At 39.1% G+C, this 20,372-nt stretch overlaps 1 protein-coding gene across 1 annotated transcript in view; it reads left to right on the top strand.

Annotated features, from left to right (window-relative positions):
- The window catches only part of BRD7 (bromodomain containing 7), a gene marked incomplete in the record, with an annotated part of 891,907 nt that overhangs the window by 764,302 nt on the left and 107,233 nt on the right, over nt 1-20,372 (top strand). Inside the window, 1 exon segment of the mRNA XM_044081983.1 lies at nt 13,394-13,511. Within this exon segment, the coding sequence (XP_043937918.1) occupies nt 13,394-13,511 (118 nt within the window).

The raw sequence follows: 20,372 nt of genomic DNA, 5'->3' as shown, positions 1-20,372 counted from the left end.
GGGTTGTCATTAATTATGATGTCAAGGAGGAAATGGTTATGCGAGTAATAATGCCAGACAAGGTGTTTGTGTTAAAGTGTAATTAATGCCTGCCAAGGGGTGTTATGAGGCCTGACAATGCAAGTGGAAGGCCTCTACACCCCTGGAAGGGCATTAATTACACATTAACACACACACACACACACACCGGAGGGCATTATTACACTTAGAGAATGGGCTCTCTGTACAATTGTTGTGTTTTACTTATTTATTTTTAAGTACTGTAGTATTCTTTTTATATATTTTTTGATGTAAAATAGTTCCTCCACTTAATGTTTGAAATTTGCTGTAGTATATGTTAATGGTGTTGGAGGAAGCATTTTACATCCAAAATGCAACACTTAAAAAAAATCCATGTATTTACTTAATTTTTTGGTACCTTACACATAAAATATTTGGTTTATTGCCAGTCATTGGAGACAGAATTTACTGAATAATGACGTGCATTTGAGTTTGAGTTTGAGTTTTATTTCCTTCAGAAAATTAATTTTTATTTAAGCAGGTTTGTAGTTTTATAAGAGCAATAATTAGTCTTTTTTTATTTTTGAGTTCCCCTTTTATTTTAGGCTTTATCCAGATTTCTTCAACTGAAGGGTGCTGCTGCCACTGGTAGAATCTCACTCACTGTTTCTCTCTCTCTCTCTCTCTCTCTCACACACACCTCTGCTTCAGAGAATGCCTGCTAACACAAATCATTTAAAATATGTTCATATTTTGAGCCTTTGTCCCATTTATTCTAGGCTTATCTAGATACCTTGATCTAAGAGCATACCTCTCAACTGTACATATTTTTTCAGAATGCCCAGATTTTTGCCTCGTATCTTCGGTCTGTTCCTTATAAAAAGTGTGTTTTTTGACAAATCACTGGGATGATCTAAAGATTAAAGTTACTAAATAATAACATGCATTTGAGTTTCAGATTCCATATCCTTTAGAAAATGCATGCTAACACAAATCCTGTTATTCTAGCAACTTTCCAAGTTTATAAGAACAATATTTAAAATGTGTCCCTATTTCTTACCATTTGTTCCCCCATTTGTGTCAGGCTTTGTCCAGATTTCTTTTGCTAATAGGTTGAGAACTATGCCTGAGGTCGAGAGGTACACAGAACTGCTGCCGCCAGGGGATCACTAGATCGCTTTCACACTTTACTCTGTCTCAAACACCCATACACACACACACACACACACACACACACATACATACACACACACACACACAGTCTCTTCTACTGCCATGCACACATTCACTCAAGACACACAGAAGCATAAACACACACATATTTTTCTGTTTCGCTCGATTTATCTCTTACTCTCACACTTACACATACGTGCTTTTTTTTTTAAATTTTTTTTTTCCTTTTTTTTTTTTATTTTATTTTACACTTGCTAAATGGCAGAAGTGCTGCTTAGCGAGTGTAAAATAATGGCTCACTCACTCTCACTTTCACTGACATGCACACATACGCTCACACAGACATCAGCAAGCACACACACATTTTTTTTTTAATTGTCTTCTTTTTTTCACATTTTACACTCTCTGAACAGCAAAAGCACTGCTTAGCTTATGTAAAATAATGGTGGCCTTTCAGTTTTCTCAGTCCAAGCTCAAGCTGCTGTGAAGAGGCAGACTTGTTTTTCAGCAGGCATTACTTGTACATTAATACCCTGCTGGAGAACATTCATTCTCCAGTCAGCGTGCTGATGTACAGTTTGCACATTCTCTAATAATATTTAGAAATGTAGGTGTGGGTTTGCCGTGCAAGTTGCTGTAGGTTGTATATAATGAGGAGGTTTTTTATGTCATTATGGATTGGACTTTGCAGGTTAAGGTTAAAGCCCCCAGTAAGGATGAAGTTATGTATATTTGATTTGGTGGATGTATTGTTTTGTAACAGCATATTGATTTTTGTATATGGATGATGGTGATGGGAGGCTAAAGCCAAGTAGAGTGATTTGTTATATTTTGTGTCGATGTTTAGTAGCAGCCAATTTGGTAGGGTATCAGTACTGGGGTTCACTTGAACTAGAAGTTGGACCTTGAGCTGGGATTTGTTTTTATATATATATATATATATATATATATATATATATATATATATATATATATAGACGTCGCAGGTAGGTGCAAGGGGGTGCACTAGCACCCCCCTGGAATCGGCTGGCTGGTAGATTAATCTTGTTTAATTTAAAAAAAAAAAAAAGTGTTTTTTTTAGGGCATTCTTTAAGAATGCCCTTCAAGTCCAGTCACTCAGACGCTTTTGCATCTGTTCGACTGATGTTTTACGTCTTCATCTTCCTTCAAAATTTGAACAACAGAAGGCAACGTTTGGACTGGAGTTCATGGACGAACTTACTAATGACAGGTAGGTGTGTGGCAACATATGTATGTTTTTTTAGTTGCATTACTTACAGTATGTCGGACAAGTAGTATGGGAAGCAGACCCAGCAAGTGCTCATATCTTGTTGTGACAGATTGTGAGCTTGTACTAAATTAATGATAACTAAATTTAACAGTATTGACATCATAAGGGCAATGCCAAACATAACATTACTAGTAAAATCTAAAAAAAAAAATTAAAAAAGTGCGACCATGAGAAAGATATCCCATTAAGCTGATCTCCAAAGAAGGACTTTCAGCAGGCTCATAAAAGTAATACACTTTTTTATGGCACTGAAGTGAAACTGAAGAGCAACCTAAATAAAGTTTGCCTTCTTTTGAAGGAGAATGGGTCTTCTTATGTGAATAACTTCAATATTTATATGACTGCCTTTAGTTTTTTCTGGTTCAGAAGTGTCAGATACACAAGTCTTGTATCTTTTTTTGATGAGTGTGTTGTAGAGATTCACTATGGAAAGAATACCTGATGTACTGGGGCTGTGTTACATTTTGTTAAATAAGCATACTTTACCCTATGTCTAATAATACACTCAGAAAATCTGCCATTTTGTTTGAAACAGAGAAATTACTGTTTTAAGGCTGACCTAAAACTCAGGAGATTTGCTTAGACTTGCATAATATGCAAACACAGGTTGTAGAAGTCCAACTCAGATTTCTGGAATGCAGTTAGGTAACTTGGCACCTCATTATTCTGACCGTTTGGTAGGCACATACGGACATGTCAAACAGAAAAATATACAACTGCAAAAGGAAGTCAGAGACTTAAAGTAAGAGATACAAACTTCTAGACTGAAATACATCGCGCACACACACACACACACACACACACACAGACAAATATGTCTGGATCTGCAACATATTCACAGTTGCATAACACCTCTGTGAGATACTTAGACAAGCAGACTAAGGTGGGAACATATGGACTGAAGGCAGACTGGGAGTTATGATGTGAGATGAAAACACAGGCTGCTCGTTAAAACAGAAATTTACATCACTAAGTTATGTCTCCCAACACCAGATAAAGAACAGGCAGTATGGGGGAAATTCCAAAAAAGGGCATTCAGAATGTAGTCTGCTTTATGCTATTGAATGTCTTTTAAAGTCTGGAGTCCATCTACTTAGCAATTTGGAGTAGACAAACATGCTTTTAGTTTGATATAGCATTAGCAGGCTCCCATTTCTTGTGTAATAGAACAAACCTCGAAATGCAGCTGTTTTATTTACTTTTACGCGATCTCTCAGTGGTGCATTTTAATAATGGGAAATTGTTTTTTTTGTACCAGTGATATTTTATTTCTTGACATATAGCTCACATTTTGCTTAATAAAGCGCAGTTGTACATGCTTCAAATTACTTTTCATAATTCATGGCATAACTAATTTCTGCAGCATGTGTGTGCACCTCACTAGGTATGAGTACATTTTCAGACATGTTGTGATCTACCATACCTACCTATAGTTCTAAGTAACCAAAATACATTAAGTGCAAGGGCTTTATACAGTACCCCAGGTACGTCAGACTTGCTTTGCCAGTTCATATTTAAATCCTTTGAAATTCATCTTAGTTCTACAGTGCATTTGTGTTTATATCGTCTTGTCACCAACAGATGTGCATAACTGCTGCTGTTCCACTGCGTCTGGCATACTGACCTCACTATTATAGCTGCAGCAGAAATACGCAACACATTGAAAGTTGCCAGTATCTCTTCACACTTACCTCTTCCATACAGCTGTGTTGATTAAATTGCCACCATGCTAAACAGAATACATGAGGTTGCTACACATTTCTGAATGTAGTAAAAAGTATGTATGCTTACTTTACTGATCACTGTGCATCTACACAGCCATTCCTATTTTATACAAGTCAGCCATTTGATGCAGAGTGTCGAAAACTCTGACCTAACTGAAAATTATACAGCACAGGTAGTAATGCAAACCCACTACTTTGCCAGTCTCCTTCCCCCAGTTACACAAATCCTGATAGAATTTGGCATGGAAACCACAGAGTTCTATATAAAACAGGAGTTTGACCAGTAAGCTCTCTATATGCAGAATTTGACTGTGTTAAACTTTATATGATTTTTTCCTAATTTTGTATGTTGATCCAGTTTATTTAATCTCTACTTTTCTGAGCTTATGAGAAATGTTCTGCATGTCAAATGCTTACATTAAATCAGCTACAGGACAATCTCAGAGAAATTGGGATAAGTGTTACTAAAATCTTGCAGATTAAAAAGATTACAATGCACCTGTAAACACAATAAGCTAAGGAGCTGATTGAGACCATTCAGTCATTTCTGTTAATGTAAAGTTGTAAATGAAATGAGTACATTTGTTAACATGTACTCCTAAAGTCTGCTGTTGTCAAGTGTGTTATGTAGTACTTAATGTTTTGGTAACAGGTAAGTATGCATCCATATGAGAAAGGCCGAGATCTTTTAATCTAAACCTTTTTTCCACCCCGGGGGTGGCAAACAGTTCCCCTGCTGGAGTCTCCTCTTAGGGCTTCTAATCAGTTGTGAATCACTGCCCTCTAACAATAATATATTTCAAATACATCTATGATCAAATCCTTAAGTATGCCAATAGCTACAACCTCCCTCACAGGTAGTTTGACTTCAGGACATGTGTAATACCTTTGCAAAAAATTGCTAGGTCATGTATATAGTCTTCTTAAATACGGAACAAGGATTGTGCATTGGTGCCCTCTTTGTTGACATGAGGAGTTGCTTTGAATTGGTGGACAACTTTAGACTGTTACACAAACTGAAGATGATGGGGTTTGGTGATGGATTAATGAACTGGATGCGAAGCTGTCATATTGATAGGTCATTTAGAGTCTGCACTCAGGCAATGTTCTGTTCCAGATAAGCCCTTGCAAGACCAAAGTCCCTGGCACCCATGTATTAACCCTAATCCTGTTCATTAATGAACTAACACATGAAGTTATTCTGTCTAATACCACAAAATATGCAGATGACGTGCTCCTCTTCACATCATGGAAATCATGTGCACTAGTTCAGAAAGGATTTCTAAAGATTTTCAAGTAAGATCTGGGATTGGGTTAGCCAGAAGAATCTCATTATAAACACCAACAAAGCAGCCTGCATGTCTTTTTAAAATATAGCAAAGACTAAAGAATATGCTCCACCCTTAATCTCCATGTTTCTGTTTAGTAGAGGCAGACTCTCCAAGTATGTAGGTCTAAAGTTTAATCCCCTACAATCACTTCAACATCATACAGAATTGTGCCTAATGTTTTATTTAATATTTCTCCATTCTGTGTGTGGTCTTTGTTGTTCTGACCCCTAATTATATTGTTTACTGCATTTGTTAGTGTGAAATGTTTGCACGTTATGCTCCTTGATATTTTATTGCCCACTATTTAGCATGCTCCTGATTCGTCAGACTGGTAATTGCTTTTATTTGCTATATTCATTTATTTTTCTATTTATTTATTTATTGACATTTGTTTACTGGGAAAGTCCAACTGGACATAAGTGCCCTTTTTCAGAAGAAGCTAAGGGAGTAAAGCTCCAAGGTATCATAATTAATGCAGTCAATATTTACAGTAATAAATTTTATAACGAAGTTTCAGTGAATACTTAGCATAATAGTTGATATAATAAAATTTGCACTGATATTCAAAACTATTAAATTTACAAGACTTGTATTGAGTCTTTTCAGATAGAAGAGTGATGTATAAGAAAGGAGTAATTTAAGCAATACAATAGAGTGAGGTATTAGAGGAAGTAAGCAAGTCTGTGTGTTAACAGAGAAGTAGTGATGGAACAGTAATTTGGTTGTGCTAATTAAAAGTAGGTATAGTACTTTAATAAGTACAATAAAAAGAAGGTTTAGAAGGGGATAAGCAGGTCAAGTGATTTATTGCTTTAAGAGGAGGTATAAGAAAGGTCATGAAGGATGTTAGAGAGCTATGTCCCAGATGAGGAGCAGGAACAAGGCAGACAGGAGTCTTTTAATTGTTTGAAAAGATAAAGGTGTATGACAGATCTGACTGATATAGGAATTTTATTCCAAGTTTTAGCTACACTATTGTAATAGGGGATGAACTCAGTAGTCCTTTGTGGCTTGGAGATGGTAAGCAATTGTTTATTATTGACCGAAGGGAGACAATTTGGAAGATAGTATTGGGGTGGGGGGTCTAATTGCTGGGCAGGTGGATGGGGTATGGATGATTTTATGGGTTAAGGTGAGATTGGTATAAGACAGATAGTGTGGAAGCTCAAGCCAGTTAAGTGCTTTTAGTGTTAAACAGTGATGGGTGCAGTAAGGTTGGTTGCAAGTGAATCTGGAGACTTTGTTATAGCACTTTTCAAGTTTAGAACTAAGTGAACCTTGTAGGTTGGTCATGATAGAGGTTCCATGTAGGATAGAGAGGGTAAGAGGTAAGTGGTAGCTAGAGTTATCTTGACGGTGTCTGTAAAGTGTCATTTTGTTGTCATTAGAGAGGAGCATAAATGCCTGTCGTGAACCTAGGTCACATTGCTGTTTTACTGCTACTGTTCCAATGTATATTCCTTTTGGAAAATTATTCCTTCCAGGAACTCGGGCATTATCTAAACACTCGCGGCTTAACTCTCAGCTCTTCAGACCAACAGCACAGTATTTGTAGACAGTAATCTCATTTTTATTATGACTTCACAACTTCAATGTGCAGTTTAAAGTCTATATGATAATAGCTTAAGCATTTTTGTCATAATTTATTTCCTAGTGTATCTTAATAATATTTAATACTATTAAATAACATTCAGCTTTCCCTACAGATTGCAAAAATGTGTGAGCTTGTGACAAAAATTTGAAGAGTGAACTTAGCAAGCAATGCAGGTAGAAATACTCTTTCTTGCTTTATAATTCCCTGGAAAATATATATTTTTATGAATCCTATTATTCTGTAATTTTTAAGTGAGTTACGCAGCATTTAGAACAGTATCTGTAGTTTGGATGTTTGTATCTGATTCTTTTTGGCTTTGTGTCCATATCTGGTTTTGTAAAGAGGCTGAACATTATCATTTCATGTGTTCCAATGTCAAATTATGTATTGCCAGACATTGTATTTTAACATCTGAACTACTGTTTGACAAGATTTTACATTTTAATGATTTGGGTGTAGAAAAGGTTTAACCATAATTTATTGTCAGAATGAAGGAAGAAAATTTAATGGTTCTTGTCTCATCTCTATCACAAACATAAATTAAAAACAAGTAGCTCTGCAGACATTTATTTGTGCACAGGCATTTTCAAATTCCTATACCATTTTAAGGACACACAGATCTGTATCTGATGCCAATTGTGAATGTCTCTGCTGCTTTTACATCTGCTCTGTCTCTGCACTGCTGCTAGTTATCTTTTTTTGCAGACAGACAGCACATCTCTCACTCTCTAGGCTATATCACTGACCTGGCTCCATGTCAACTTGTAGATGTTTTCTCATGCACTAGGGAAAATTTACCAAAGAAGTATCTTTACCTCTCTAAGGTTATCAGTATGTCCTTTGTGTGATACATTTAGATGGGGACCCCATCAGTGTTTAACCTACAAGGTGAGGAAGTGTTAAAAAAAAATACATGTTGTACTGTCTATTCCCAAAGATCATATGTAACCTGTGCTCACCTTATTTGTGATTTTACTGGTATTTTTGTATTAGTAAGTTCAGAAATGCAAACAGATGTGCAGGTTACTTTTAAACAGGGAACAGAACGTAGAAGGATTGTGCCGTAGCTTTGAGTAATCTTATTCCTCTTTTCTCCACATGCAAGCACATTACTACCAGCAGCAACTGCGCAAATAAAAAAATAACGTCCCTCAACTAAATTATCTGTAATTCACCAATAGTGGAGTAAACGTGCAGTGGGAATGTGGTGAAGTGCATAGTTATATTTAAAGCCGCGTAAATAAAGTAACAATCTTGGTGTAGTAGTGTGGTATGGAGTTTTGGTACAGCCGATGATACGCACTGCATCTTGATAAGCTTACTGAACTGACATTACTAGAACGACTGATGGCTGTTAGCGGAGTATTAACATGCAGCAGTACCTGCTCCTCTGTGCTATGTTGCTATGTACACATGGCTGTGATGCATGAGTGCTTGTGTAGGGGGATAACTTACTACTGTGTTTATTTTGCATCTTCCGATTTAAAGTTTAACTATGTGGCTGCTCTCTGAGAGACTGTCAGTGTTATCTGTGTTGACTTGGGTACTCATGCTGGCTGAGTGGATGTCGAAGAATATTTACTATAACATTACGTGTCTTTAGCCTGACATATCTTTTCCACTTTTGAAGTGGCTGCTGTCCATGTTTTTGTTTCATATAGATACTTGTAAGTTAGGAAGCCAGCACTAATATGGGGAGATGAAACCCGATTGCATTCTGATTATAATGGTTTGGTATCTTAGTCTGAAAAAATGTATAGTTTTTAATCTTGGTATGCCTGCAGCTATGTGCACTGCGGTTATGATGACTATTGATTGCTTTTCATTGGACATGTTTATAGTTCCATTTTGAGCATTAACATAATGAATAGTCTAGCATTGTTACACGTACTTTATCTTTGGATTATTTGCTTACTAATAAAAATATAAAGAGGCATGGGTGTACATGGGCATACTTATAGTGAAATCCCTACATTTTGTCTGATTGTCTCAGAAACTTTATAGTTCTAAGGTTTAGAATGGTTAGACCTGACTAAACTGTGTGCAGTACAAAATATACCTGACAGAAATGCACCACTAAAAATAAAATTTTCATGGTTATAAGTGGCAATAGTTTTGTTTGTCCCTTTTTGAAGTTTTAAGGGCAGATTGTTGAGTATATTTCTAAGTGGTAGCTAGCTGGGTGGTGTATGGGCAAATTTATGACGTTTCAGCACAAAATATTGAATTCTGGCCACTTTGCTATATATACACACATACATGTTTGAAGTTTGAACTAAATTTGTCTGCTAGTAAATTGCCTATGTCCAGGAATTTAAAATCATTTACTATTATTTCTGTGCAGTGCTGCAAATTGTTTCTGAGGTTTCTAACATAGTTAAAGAAGGCTTTCTGGTTACCCTTCACCTAGCTGGTTATTTTTTACCTCATATCTGGCTTTGATTGATTAGATCAGGGTAACAAGCTCCCTATTAAGTTTAGCAAGAGTGTCTTTAGCATCTTGAGAGTTAAATTTATTTTTGCAAGCAATATCTTTTATTTTATTACAGAGCCTGTTTATATTTGGGTTTGACTAAATGGAATTATTCTTAAATGTGGCTTTCTATTTACTTCCGAGGGGGATAGATGTGTCTATGCAGCTATTTACATGTGCATAGGATTTGACAGTAAAGGATTCCACATAATTCAGACCATTGCTTAGTTTTAGTAGATTAACCTTAGCATAATCTCTGAAAACAGAGGTATTTGAAGATGCTTTTGGCTTCAAGTCTTCTAATGAATGTGATTGATTTGTCGTCCAGTTTAACCAGGTAGGAAGTGGCAGTTGGTGGACATCAAAGTTGTCCCATATTGTTAAGGATCAAGTCCAGGATTTTATCACTCTTGTTTGGGTACAGACTGATCCAGATCTCCTGTATTGATGAAATCCAGAACTGTCTGGGAATACATGCTCAAGGATATACAAGTTTCCCAGTTAATGGAGGAGTAGTTGATTGAAGTCTCCTAGAATAATGGTGTTTGGGAGGGACGCCATATTAGTTAGGTAGGAGATATGGACTGATGCGGTGCATAGAAGGGGACCTATAGTTAGGTATGACACAGTAAGGAGTTTTGTTAATGCTAAGTTGGATGTAGAGGAATTCCACGTCATTATCTCACCTAGCAAGTCTGGAGATGAATTGTTCTTTAAGAATATGTAGACACCATCACCCTTTCATCTAAGGTGGTAGGCCTGAACTTGTGGCAGGTATTGAAATTCTGCATTAAAGGAGTGCTGTCATAGGTCTTGAACTAGGTGTCTGTGATGATGCATATATAGATGTTTTGCAGGGGAAGGTGTGCTGGTAAGGAGTGGACTTTTTAGCTTCGGCTCTGTAAAGGAAATTGGTTATTTTCTAATTCATGTAGCTATAAAATTCAATATAAAATCTGTAAAAGTTTCTGAATGCAAACACACTAGTTATTAAAGCAGCATCATGGTAGGGAGTACTTCCGTACAGAGAGATTCAACTAAATACATAGGTTCATAGATTAGTACTAGGCTAACTGCCCTTATGGACCATTTTAAGCCTATTCCCTTATACCTTTCTGTCAAAAAAAAAAATTCACACAGAATTTAAAGTTGCAACTTGGACAAAATCTATTTATGTACATTGCCAAGACTGGAATGAGTAAACATTGTAAAAATATGTGGAAAGGAGGACAGTTTGACAAAGTCTCTAAGGGAGGCATACCCCTCAGCTGTCCATTTTGCAGAATGTCCAGATTTTTGCCCCATATTCCTCCTAAATAGGATTGAAGTTGCTAAATAGTTTGACATCATATCCTTTAGAAAAATGCATACCAACACAAATCCTGTTATTCTAGCAATTTTAGAAGTTCATGAAAGCAATATTTATAATCTGTCCCTGTTTATTGTAGGCTTTGTCCAGATTTCTTGCACTAAAAGTTGGTTTGTGTGTGTGTGTGTCAGAGAGAGAAATGCCCTAGTTAGGTCTAGCAGGTGAAATTTATTTTCAAGTGCATTTTCAAGGAATTGTGAGCTTCAGGGGGGAAGCAAAGGTTACTGCTGCTCATGCGAAGTCTGCTTAAAATGTGCAACTGTTTTGTTTAGCAAATGGTATTATTGTGGTATAGAATTTTAAAGCAGTGTTAGCACAGCAGGTAACATACTTGCATCTTGATGCAAAGGGCTGTAGGTTCTATTCCTACAGCATGTACATTGTATTTTAAGGGGTTATGGTACTGCAGTCCTTAGTATGTCTTCCTTTGGATGAGACCCCTAATATCTATGAACCTGTTTTTCAGCTTGCCACCCATTCCCTATTGCAGTATACCAGCTTATCAGGTCTTTTAATGTAACATAGGCAATTTATTCTTCAAGGGTAACAGGCACTGAATTTGTAAATGAAAAAGAAATATAAAGTTGTTTTCTAGCATTGGTTTCAGATCTCTCTAATATGGAATTATTCAGATGACTTTTACTTCTGCTGAGATTCTGCATATTGATTGATATTGGTGGATTGTACGACAGAAGTTTGAGTGGCCCTTTATGGTTGAAATGTTCTGAATTGGGCAGGTTGTCATTGGTTCATATGATTTGTTTCATTGCTTAAAGGAAAAATGTTCAGAACTATAAATTTAAAACACACTCTAACAAGTGGTGCTGTATTATACAAGGGATATAATTCAATGATTATATAGTATGATTAATACAGTCAGGAGGGTGAATCAAAGAACTTTTGCATGGTTCTAAAAATGTGTGCAAGGAGCCTATGATTTGAAAACAGCCCAAAGGTAAACGTACCCTGCCACTGGCCAGATGCATTTCCTTTGAATGTGGGTTTCAATGCTGTTTCAGTGAATGTGGGTTTCAAAGGTAAAGTTTTAATGCTAAGTCTGTTTTCATTGTAAGACTATTGCTTTGCTTTGTTTAGGTTTAGTAAATGTTTATCAGTGTTTGTGCTATAAAATTTGAAATAAAAGTTGTAAATGAAATCCAAATATCTGTAATCATTGTAGAAGTAAAGCATAAAACAGTATGCACACTGAGAGATTTGAACAGTGTCTAAGACAAATGGTGAGAAATAGCCAAGTAATGGGACACTGGAATGGCTGCGTGGGCGGGGTGGGGGATGCGTGGGTGGAGGTGGTGGAGCTCTTGGTTTGCACCCCCTTGCAAAAAAAATCCTGCTGGCTCCTGTGTGTGTGTGTGTGTGTGTGTGTGTGTGTGTGTGTGTATACACACACACACACACACATGTATATATGTTGTTCTTTCGGCTTCTCCCGGTTTGGGGTTGCCAAAGTGGAACTCCGGTCCGCTAATGATTGGCAGTAGATTTTTATGCTGCCAAGGTGCCAGCACGATGCCCAACCTTCAACAAAGGCACGCCCATTCTACGCATGTCTTTCAAACGCCACTCAACTGCGGGGTGGACATGCAGTCTCCACACAGAAGGCGCTCCAGCTGAGAATCGAACGGGAAAACCTCTTGCTGTGAGGTGACAACGCTACCGCTGCACCACCGTGGCTGATTTTATATATATATATATATATATATATATATATATATATATATATATGTGTGTGTGTGTAAAAATAAAAGAAAGAAAAAAAAAGATTCAGCTACCGTTTTGAAGTCCTGGTCTGGCATCTAAGTGATGGTCATAGCTGAGAAATAAGGAGTGTGTAGGATAGTTTGGGGCCTACATGACACTTGTTACTTTATTCCTTCTTTTGTATGCTTCATTGATGTGATCCTTGTGCAGTAAAGTTCAGAGTTAGTGGACTGAGTTGCCATTTTTTGCCACTGCTAAAGTGCCGTATTATACCTTTTGGTTTTTAAGGGGGCAGAAAATATAGCTGCAAGAACTAAAATCAGCTCAGAAGATATGCTTGTCAACTGTATCCTGCATGATGTTTATTATATTACTAGCCATTGTTTTAAAGGTTTCTAGTGTTGGTAACCCTAGTGTATTTGGCAGGTATGATTACATATTTAGGCTATATACCAAGCTCCCTGGGGAAAACATGAGTTAACAAGTCGGTGTGCAATTCCAAGAATCGTGGCTCCATGCTGTCAGCAGTTTTGGGGAAAGTTTGTGTAAGCTACTTACTAAGACACAACTTTACAAGTCTGTGTTTTAATGGTTAGGGTCTTACACCACAGTCAATTTGTTGTACAGTAGTAGGTGTGTTTTCTCTGCCTCCCTGCCTCATAATGTAGTTGCTAACATTTTTCATGCATTTTAATTTTTGTCTTTCGTTTCCTCTCAGATAATGAAAAAACGACTTCCGGAAAGATTTGATTCTGCCAGCCATTGTAGTGAACGATTTACAACACTGAAAACTGTAACTGGTTTCACAGCACAGCAAGAAGTATTCCAGTCAAGAGGTATGCATGTCCAGATGATTGCAGAGTTCATTTTCTGGAGCTTAGCGGATTTAAGAAATATCTAAACCAAGGAATATTTAACGTTGCAGTGCAGCTTCTCACGACTTTTAACAGTTGATGCATTTTTTTCACTCTGATACATCACATTTTTTCTGCCTTGAGGACTGATTTTGCATGGCTCCCCATGCCTTGTTGGGGCATATATAGAGAGAGGGTGTGTGCAAGTTGTCTACAGCACTGCTTGTGGAGTAAGTCCTGACAAGTAGTTAATAAAAGGTAGGATGATTTTGCAGTACAAGACAGATGAGCTTCTGAATGGCATTGCAGCTCTCAGCTATTCTGTTGGGTAATATTTGCATCTCCTGCACATCACTGATGGGGGGGGGGGGGTGAACACCATTCCAACAGGATAATTTGTGAAGGTGGTATGCTTTAACTATCGTACAGCTAGTGACATTGGCAAGGCAGATTTTAGTGGATGCCTTACATCCAGTCAAGGAATGTTTGGTCTGTTTGAAACTGACTGAGCACAACTAGCAGAACTGTATTGCTTTTTGAGAGACCACTGTGCAGTTTAATGGATAGTTTCTTGTTTACTGTTATTGTGCTACTGTGGTGTTAGTATATATAAGTTTGGGGTGTTGTCCCATCTGGGGAGTGCAGGTAGTTGCCTAACTCCAAAAATGCTTATTTTGGCATATGCAGTTAGGCTTTTTGCAAAGGTGTGTTAAAATGATTATGCAATATTTTTATAACTGTCATGCATCTGTTGTTCATAGGAGACTTTCCTATCTGTAGCAGTGGCCTGTTTTATGGATTTTGTCTTTTGCATAAGCCACATGCTCTCACTAATGCATGTGCTGGTCATTCCAATGATTCTGATGGTGGTACTTCAAAATATGGGTTTTTATGAGACCCCATTGACTGTCTTTTGGACAAGTAGACCATTAATATCCTACCATGTGAGAACCCTGACTAATAAGGCTGCCATCCGGGCAGCCATCAGGAGGCAGTTTGCGGTCTTTTTCTATTGTTTTTCTTCCCAGCCCTAATTAAGCACACATTCTGCAGGGCGCCAGGCAGAGAACATGAGATGGTCTGGCCACAGAGGATGCCCTTCACATCTGTGAGAGGCATGGCTTCCAAGCAGACCTGTTCCCCCAAAAGAGGTTCTCTAGAGTCTCTACCGGGGAGATTGCCCTACCCTGGGTGCCAGCAGGTGCACACAATCCAACCCCCCCCCCCCGTGCTTTGGAGAGGATAGGTGACCCCTTAATTCCTTCCCCCTCCTTGCCTGGCTCCTTCACTAACAGGCCCACTAATTGAATTCCTGATTCAAAGATTGCAATCAGGGCATCATTCCTCTGCAACATGGATCCAGGATAGATATAGTTCAGTTATGTGTGTATTTTGGCCTAGATCCCTTGCATGTTATCATATCAAACACGATCCCCTAACTGGACCAGTCATTCTGCTAGCTTAGTGTAGCCCCCACACACACACACACACACACACACACACACACACACACACACACACACACACACACACACACACACACTTAACCTGCTTAAGGTGGGGTCTTTAAAGAGAGAGTACATTATTTTCTTGTTCTGCACTATAGCCAGAGGCTGTCTAAGCCTCCATGTTAGTGCTGGGGAATGGAGTTTGTTTTACTTTACAGTAGGCAGGAGTGCTAAGCAGCACAAGTGTTTGGGTTATTCTCCCAGAGTGCGTTGTGGTTGAGTTTTTGCAATTTGCATTATTATGTAATTATTTTAGTTTTAATAAGCAATTTTTCTTCCTTCAAGGTATGGCATCGGAGGAGTGTTTTTCCCCCAACATATTCCAATTTAGTCAAGGAAAATTTTAAGGCAGAGTATTTTAATGTTTGTATTGTAGAAATGTTTAATAGCTAAGTTTAAACTTACTGATTTTTATTTATTGTATGGAGTAATAAAATGGGTACACTGCAATATATTGTTTAGTTTACAGTTTATTTCCATAATTGAATCTAATGAAATGTAATACATTATCTAGATATTATTTTGGTTGTGGCTTCTACAAACAAAATTTGTTCAAGAATAGGCAAAAAGGATACTACACCAGCTAATTGTCTTCATGTTAGTAGTGAGTGCCCCAAAGAGGTAATTGCCACACTGTCATACATCCATAAAGTGAAAAAGGAAATTGCCCATCGGTTGAAAAAGGAAATGCCACCTTTGTGTATTTCCAGTCAGTTGTTTCACTTATAAAATGGTCATTATAATTAGAAAATATTGGTGTATGCTTTTATCCAGTAAGGTATTAAAAACGTTATTTTTGTGAAAGCCTTCATTGATGTGGAATAGAACACACACTCGTTTTGCTATGAGGAGAGCCCAGGAGTTAAGTTCTCTGGTCCCCTGGTTGAGAACGCAGTGAAGCATCCAGGTTTGCAGTCTTGGCTTGATAGTGCCTTTTGCTTGCCTGAGGATGTAATGCTGTATTCCAGTGTGAGGTCTCACTGACTCCAGTTCACATTCAGAAGGGGTTCCAGCATATTGGTAAGGTAGTCCATAGTAATTATGTGGGGCACAGAAAGTCTTAAGGTAGGATGAGGAACTGTCCCTTGTAGAAGTTGTAAGTCTGTAAGTATAGGATGCGTCAGATGTGTTATTTAAATTAAGAGTAATTTAAGGTTAAACAGCTTATTATATATAGTTTTTGAAGGGGTAATTGCATATTAATATGTAGCTGTCCCAAAATATATATTAGTGAAACAAAAATAATGGTTAAGAAAAAATTTTGAAACATGACCTGTATTAGAAATAGAAGAATAGTTAGTGGCCAAACTTTTTTGCAGTAACAACATTAAATATCTGATCTAAGATGTCTGGTTATTTTGCAACACCCAGCTTAAGATCATATTTTATAAAGTGGTTGCAACATGAGGAAAGTTAGTTTATTTTAAAATGCCACCATTGTAATGCTTATGGGTTGTATGTAGATGTTCATCGTGCATACAGCTGCAGTAATCACAGATGGGTTTTCTGCCGTCAGGCGGGTCCTCGGTCGGCCGAATTCCAAAGTCTAGGTCCGGCGTCGGTTGTTGTCGCTTTCTTTCCTGACGTCAGTGAGGCAGGGGTATATAAGACACAGCCGACGCCATTTTCTTCCGTCTTTTTTGCCGCGCGGTGCCCGAAGCAGAAGCAGTTCGCAAGTGCCGGTCGGCCAGCTCCTGAATTTACGAAAAATTGGAAACCGAAGTCTTCTTTAAAGCTAAGTACCCGTTGAAACTTTTCTTGCCTCAGACCGATGTCAGAAAAAGTTAACAATTGTATTTCTTGTGGGAAGCAAATACCGCATAAGGATTTCCATTCCCTCTGCATACCTTGTTTAGGCCCAGACCACGACGTCTCGGGCTGTCGCTTTTGCGCTACTTTCAATAAACGCACTATTAAGCGTTGGGCAGAGTTCGCCCAACACTTTTTTGGTAAAGCCTTTGATTATAAAATGTCGTCGGAGACTCCGACTACCGTTTTGTCCAAAAAACGCAAGGACAAGGACCGACACGCGAGGTCCGCGGTCTCCGCCGACACCACGCCAAAACCGGCTACACGTGGTCCAGTTCTCAGCGAGACGCCTATGCAGCCCCTGACTACCGACGACACTTCTTCTGTAACCGAGACCACAGGTACCTCGGCCCATACCCAGACTACAACCACCGAAACCACTGTGAGCGTTGAGCCTCCTAATGTGGACAGGTCCACTTCCACCCATGGTGTCTTTAGACCCTCATCTTCCTTTTCCATTAAGGCGTTTACTAAGTCCAAATCAGCCAGGCATCCCAAGAGGAGTAACTCTCACCCATGCCTAAAAAGCAGATGCTAAAAATGGCTGAGGATTTAATTACTCTTATCAGGGGTTCCCAGCCCCCTCCAGACAAGAGACCCAGAGTGGAGGAAGATTCTCCCTCTTCTGATCAGGGCTCCATTTTTTCAGAACATTCTGATGTAGAGGAACACTCTTCCTCCCCTTTTGAAGATTCTGATGCAGAGCAGTCCATTCCTTCTGTATCTCCTCCAGAGGATTTTTCGTTTGGGGAAACCTTGCACACCTTGAGGGAACACTTCCATTGGGAAGGCCAAGACTTTTCTGATTCCAAGAAAAGACTTAGGGAATTTCTTTTGTTACCTCAACACAGACCTCTGGCGATACCTCCTGTCTTGGACATACTTGATGATGTTTACTCGGAGGCTTGCCTTAATCCAGATTCCCTGCCTCCTGCCCCAGTCAAGCCTGATAGGTACTACAGAGTTCCTAACTCTCACCAATTTCTTTACAAAAGCCATAATGCTGACCCTGAAACCATTTCTCAAGGCCCCAAGGGAATGAAGGCCTCTACTGCTAAGAATCCACTACCTTCCGAAAGAGAGTCAAGATCCTTAGAAAGGTGGGGAAAAAAGGTATATACCTCGGCCACCCTAGCCATGAGGGCCTTAAATTGTCAGTTCCATATGCTTAAATATCAGCAGTTTCTGTTATCACAATTAAGAAATAAAATGTCTCAACCTGAAAAACCAGATTTGAAGGAGTTGCAGGATATGATGCATAGTGCAGAACAAGTGGGTAAACACACCTTACAATGTGGCTATGATGCCCTAGAGGCCTCAAGTAGAGCTGGTGTTACAGGATCAGTCATTCGTAGACATGCCTGGCTTAGGGAACAAATCTTGCCTGATCATGTGAAAGCTAAACTACTAGATGTTCCTTTACAAAAGGATGTGCTATTTGGTACTAATGCTGAGGAGATACTACGGAAAATGGAAGAAAAAGCCAAATCTATGCAAACTGTCAAAGCTTTTCTACAGGTTCAACCACCACGTTTTAGCAGAAATTGGCCTTCTAAAAACTGGTCCTTTCCAGCCACGGACAAGCCCCAAAGAGGTAGATACAGGAGCACAAGGGGCAGAGGACAATCACAAGGATCATATAGAGGCAGGCAATGGCAAACTCCAGCACCAAGAGGTGGCGAAGACAGTGCACAACAATACAGGAAACAAACCCAATGACTTCCTCCTTTCCATGCCAAGCAAGTCTCAGCTGGCAGCACCCTTGGGAGGAAAGCTGGCATTATTTACAAGAAATTGGCATATTGTCACAACAGACAAATGGATCCTGGACATTATAAACAGAGGCTACAGATTTCATTTTCACACACTTCCAAAAATGAAAGGCATGCCAAACCTGCCACACAATCAAAGGGCAGAGGCACAACTACAAATTTCAAAGCTCATAGACATGAAAGCTATTCAAGAGGTACCTACTCACGAACAAGGTCAAGGTTTTTATTCCAGGCTATTTCTGGTACCAAGGAAAGGAACCGACTGGAGACCATCCATCCTAAACACATTTTTACTCGTACCAAAATTCAAGATGCTCACATTACAGCAGCTTCTTCCCATGCTGGGCAAGGAGTTTTGGCTGGTAACATTGGACCTCAAGAAGGATACCTGCATGTCCCAATCAGACAAAGCTGCAGAAGATACCTCAGATTTCTTGCAGGTTCAATCCACTATCAATTCTCTGCTTTGCCCTTTGGCTTATCTACTGCGCCCAGAGTATTCACGAAATGCCTGGCATCAGTAATTGCCTACTGCAGACTTCAAGGGATACAAATTTACCCTTATTTGGACGACTGCCTGATCCAAGCGGACAGCAAGCACATACTTTGGAACATCTGGCTTATGTAACACGGTTACTGAATTCTCTGGGATACACAGTCAACAAAGAGAAATCCAGGCTAACACCATCTCGGAAAATAACTTTCCTGTGTGCCAACTTGGACATAAACACCCAGATGGCCTATCTTACGCCAGAAAAACAGGGGCAGCTAACTCAGTACTTCAAAATACTAGCAAATTGTACCAGGCTTACTGCAAGGAAAATCCTGCAGGCTCTGGGCTTCATGGCATCTTGCATTCTTTTAATCCCATGTGCAAAGTTGCATATGAGGAAACTTCAATGGTACCTAAAAAACCTATGGTCTCAACACAGCCACAGTTTGGAAACAATAATACCAATAATTCCATGTTTGCAAAAGGAATTTCTATGGTGGGCCCAAGCATGTCAAACACAGGTCTCCCATTCTGCAAGCCTCAAGCAAATCAAGTCATCACGACAGACGCCTCAGATTACGCCTGGGGGGCGCACATGACAGACAGGTGCATTCAGGGCAAATGGTCCCAAAAGGAAAAGCACCTTCACATCAATCAAAAAGAAATGCTAGCAGTGATAAATGCAATTACAGCTTTCAAGGACCTCCTGCATCCAGGACAATTATTGATAAGAACAGACAACACCACATTAAAGTGGTACATAAACAAACAAGGAGGAACACATTCAAACCCCCTGTGCAGACTAGCCATGACACTTTGGCTCTGGAATGGCAAATCGAACTTCAAGCACAGTACTTGCCAGGTTTGGAACACACGCTGGCAGACAATCTAAGCAGAAATATGACAGACCCACACAAATGGAAGTTGCATCCTCAAGTGTTTACAAAGATAATCCAAGCGTGGGGAAGGCCAGACATAGATCTCTTCGCCTCCCACAGGAATCATCAATTGGAAAAGTTCTGTTCAAGGACCTTTCATCCAAAGGCCTGGAGAGTGGACGCCCTTTCATTCAGTTGGACAGCATGGACAGTTTACGCTTTCCCACCTCTGCCTCTTCTGCCCAAGGTGCTCTTGAAAGCAAGAGCAGACAGACCGAAGATGATACTGATTGCTCCAGACTGGCCAAGACAACACTGGTACCCACTCCTGAGGAGCCTAACGCATACTCCTCCCTGGTCCCTACCTCTAATGCCTCTTCTAC

Source organism: Protopterus annectens, chromosome 8.part1 (genome assembly GCF_019279795.1).
Source record: "Protopterus annectens isolate FY-2018-M chromosome 8.part1, PAN1.0, whole genome shotgun sequence".
NCBI classification, from domain to species: Eukaryota; Metazoa; Chordata; order Ceratodontiformes; family Protopteridae; genus Protopterus; species Protopterus annectens.
This window is presented reverse-complemented; position numbering and strand designations above follow the sequence as displayed.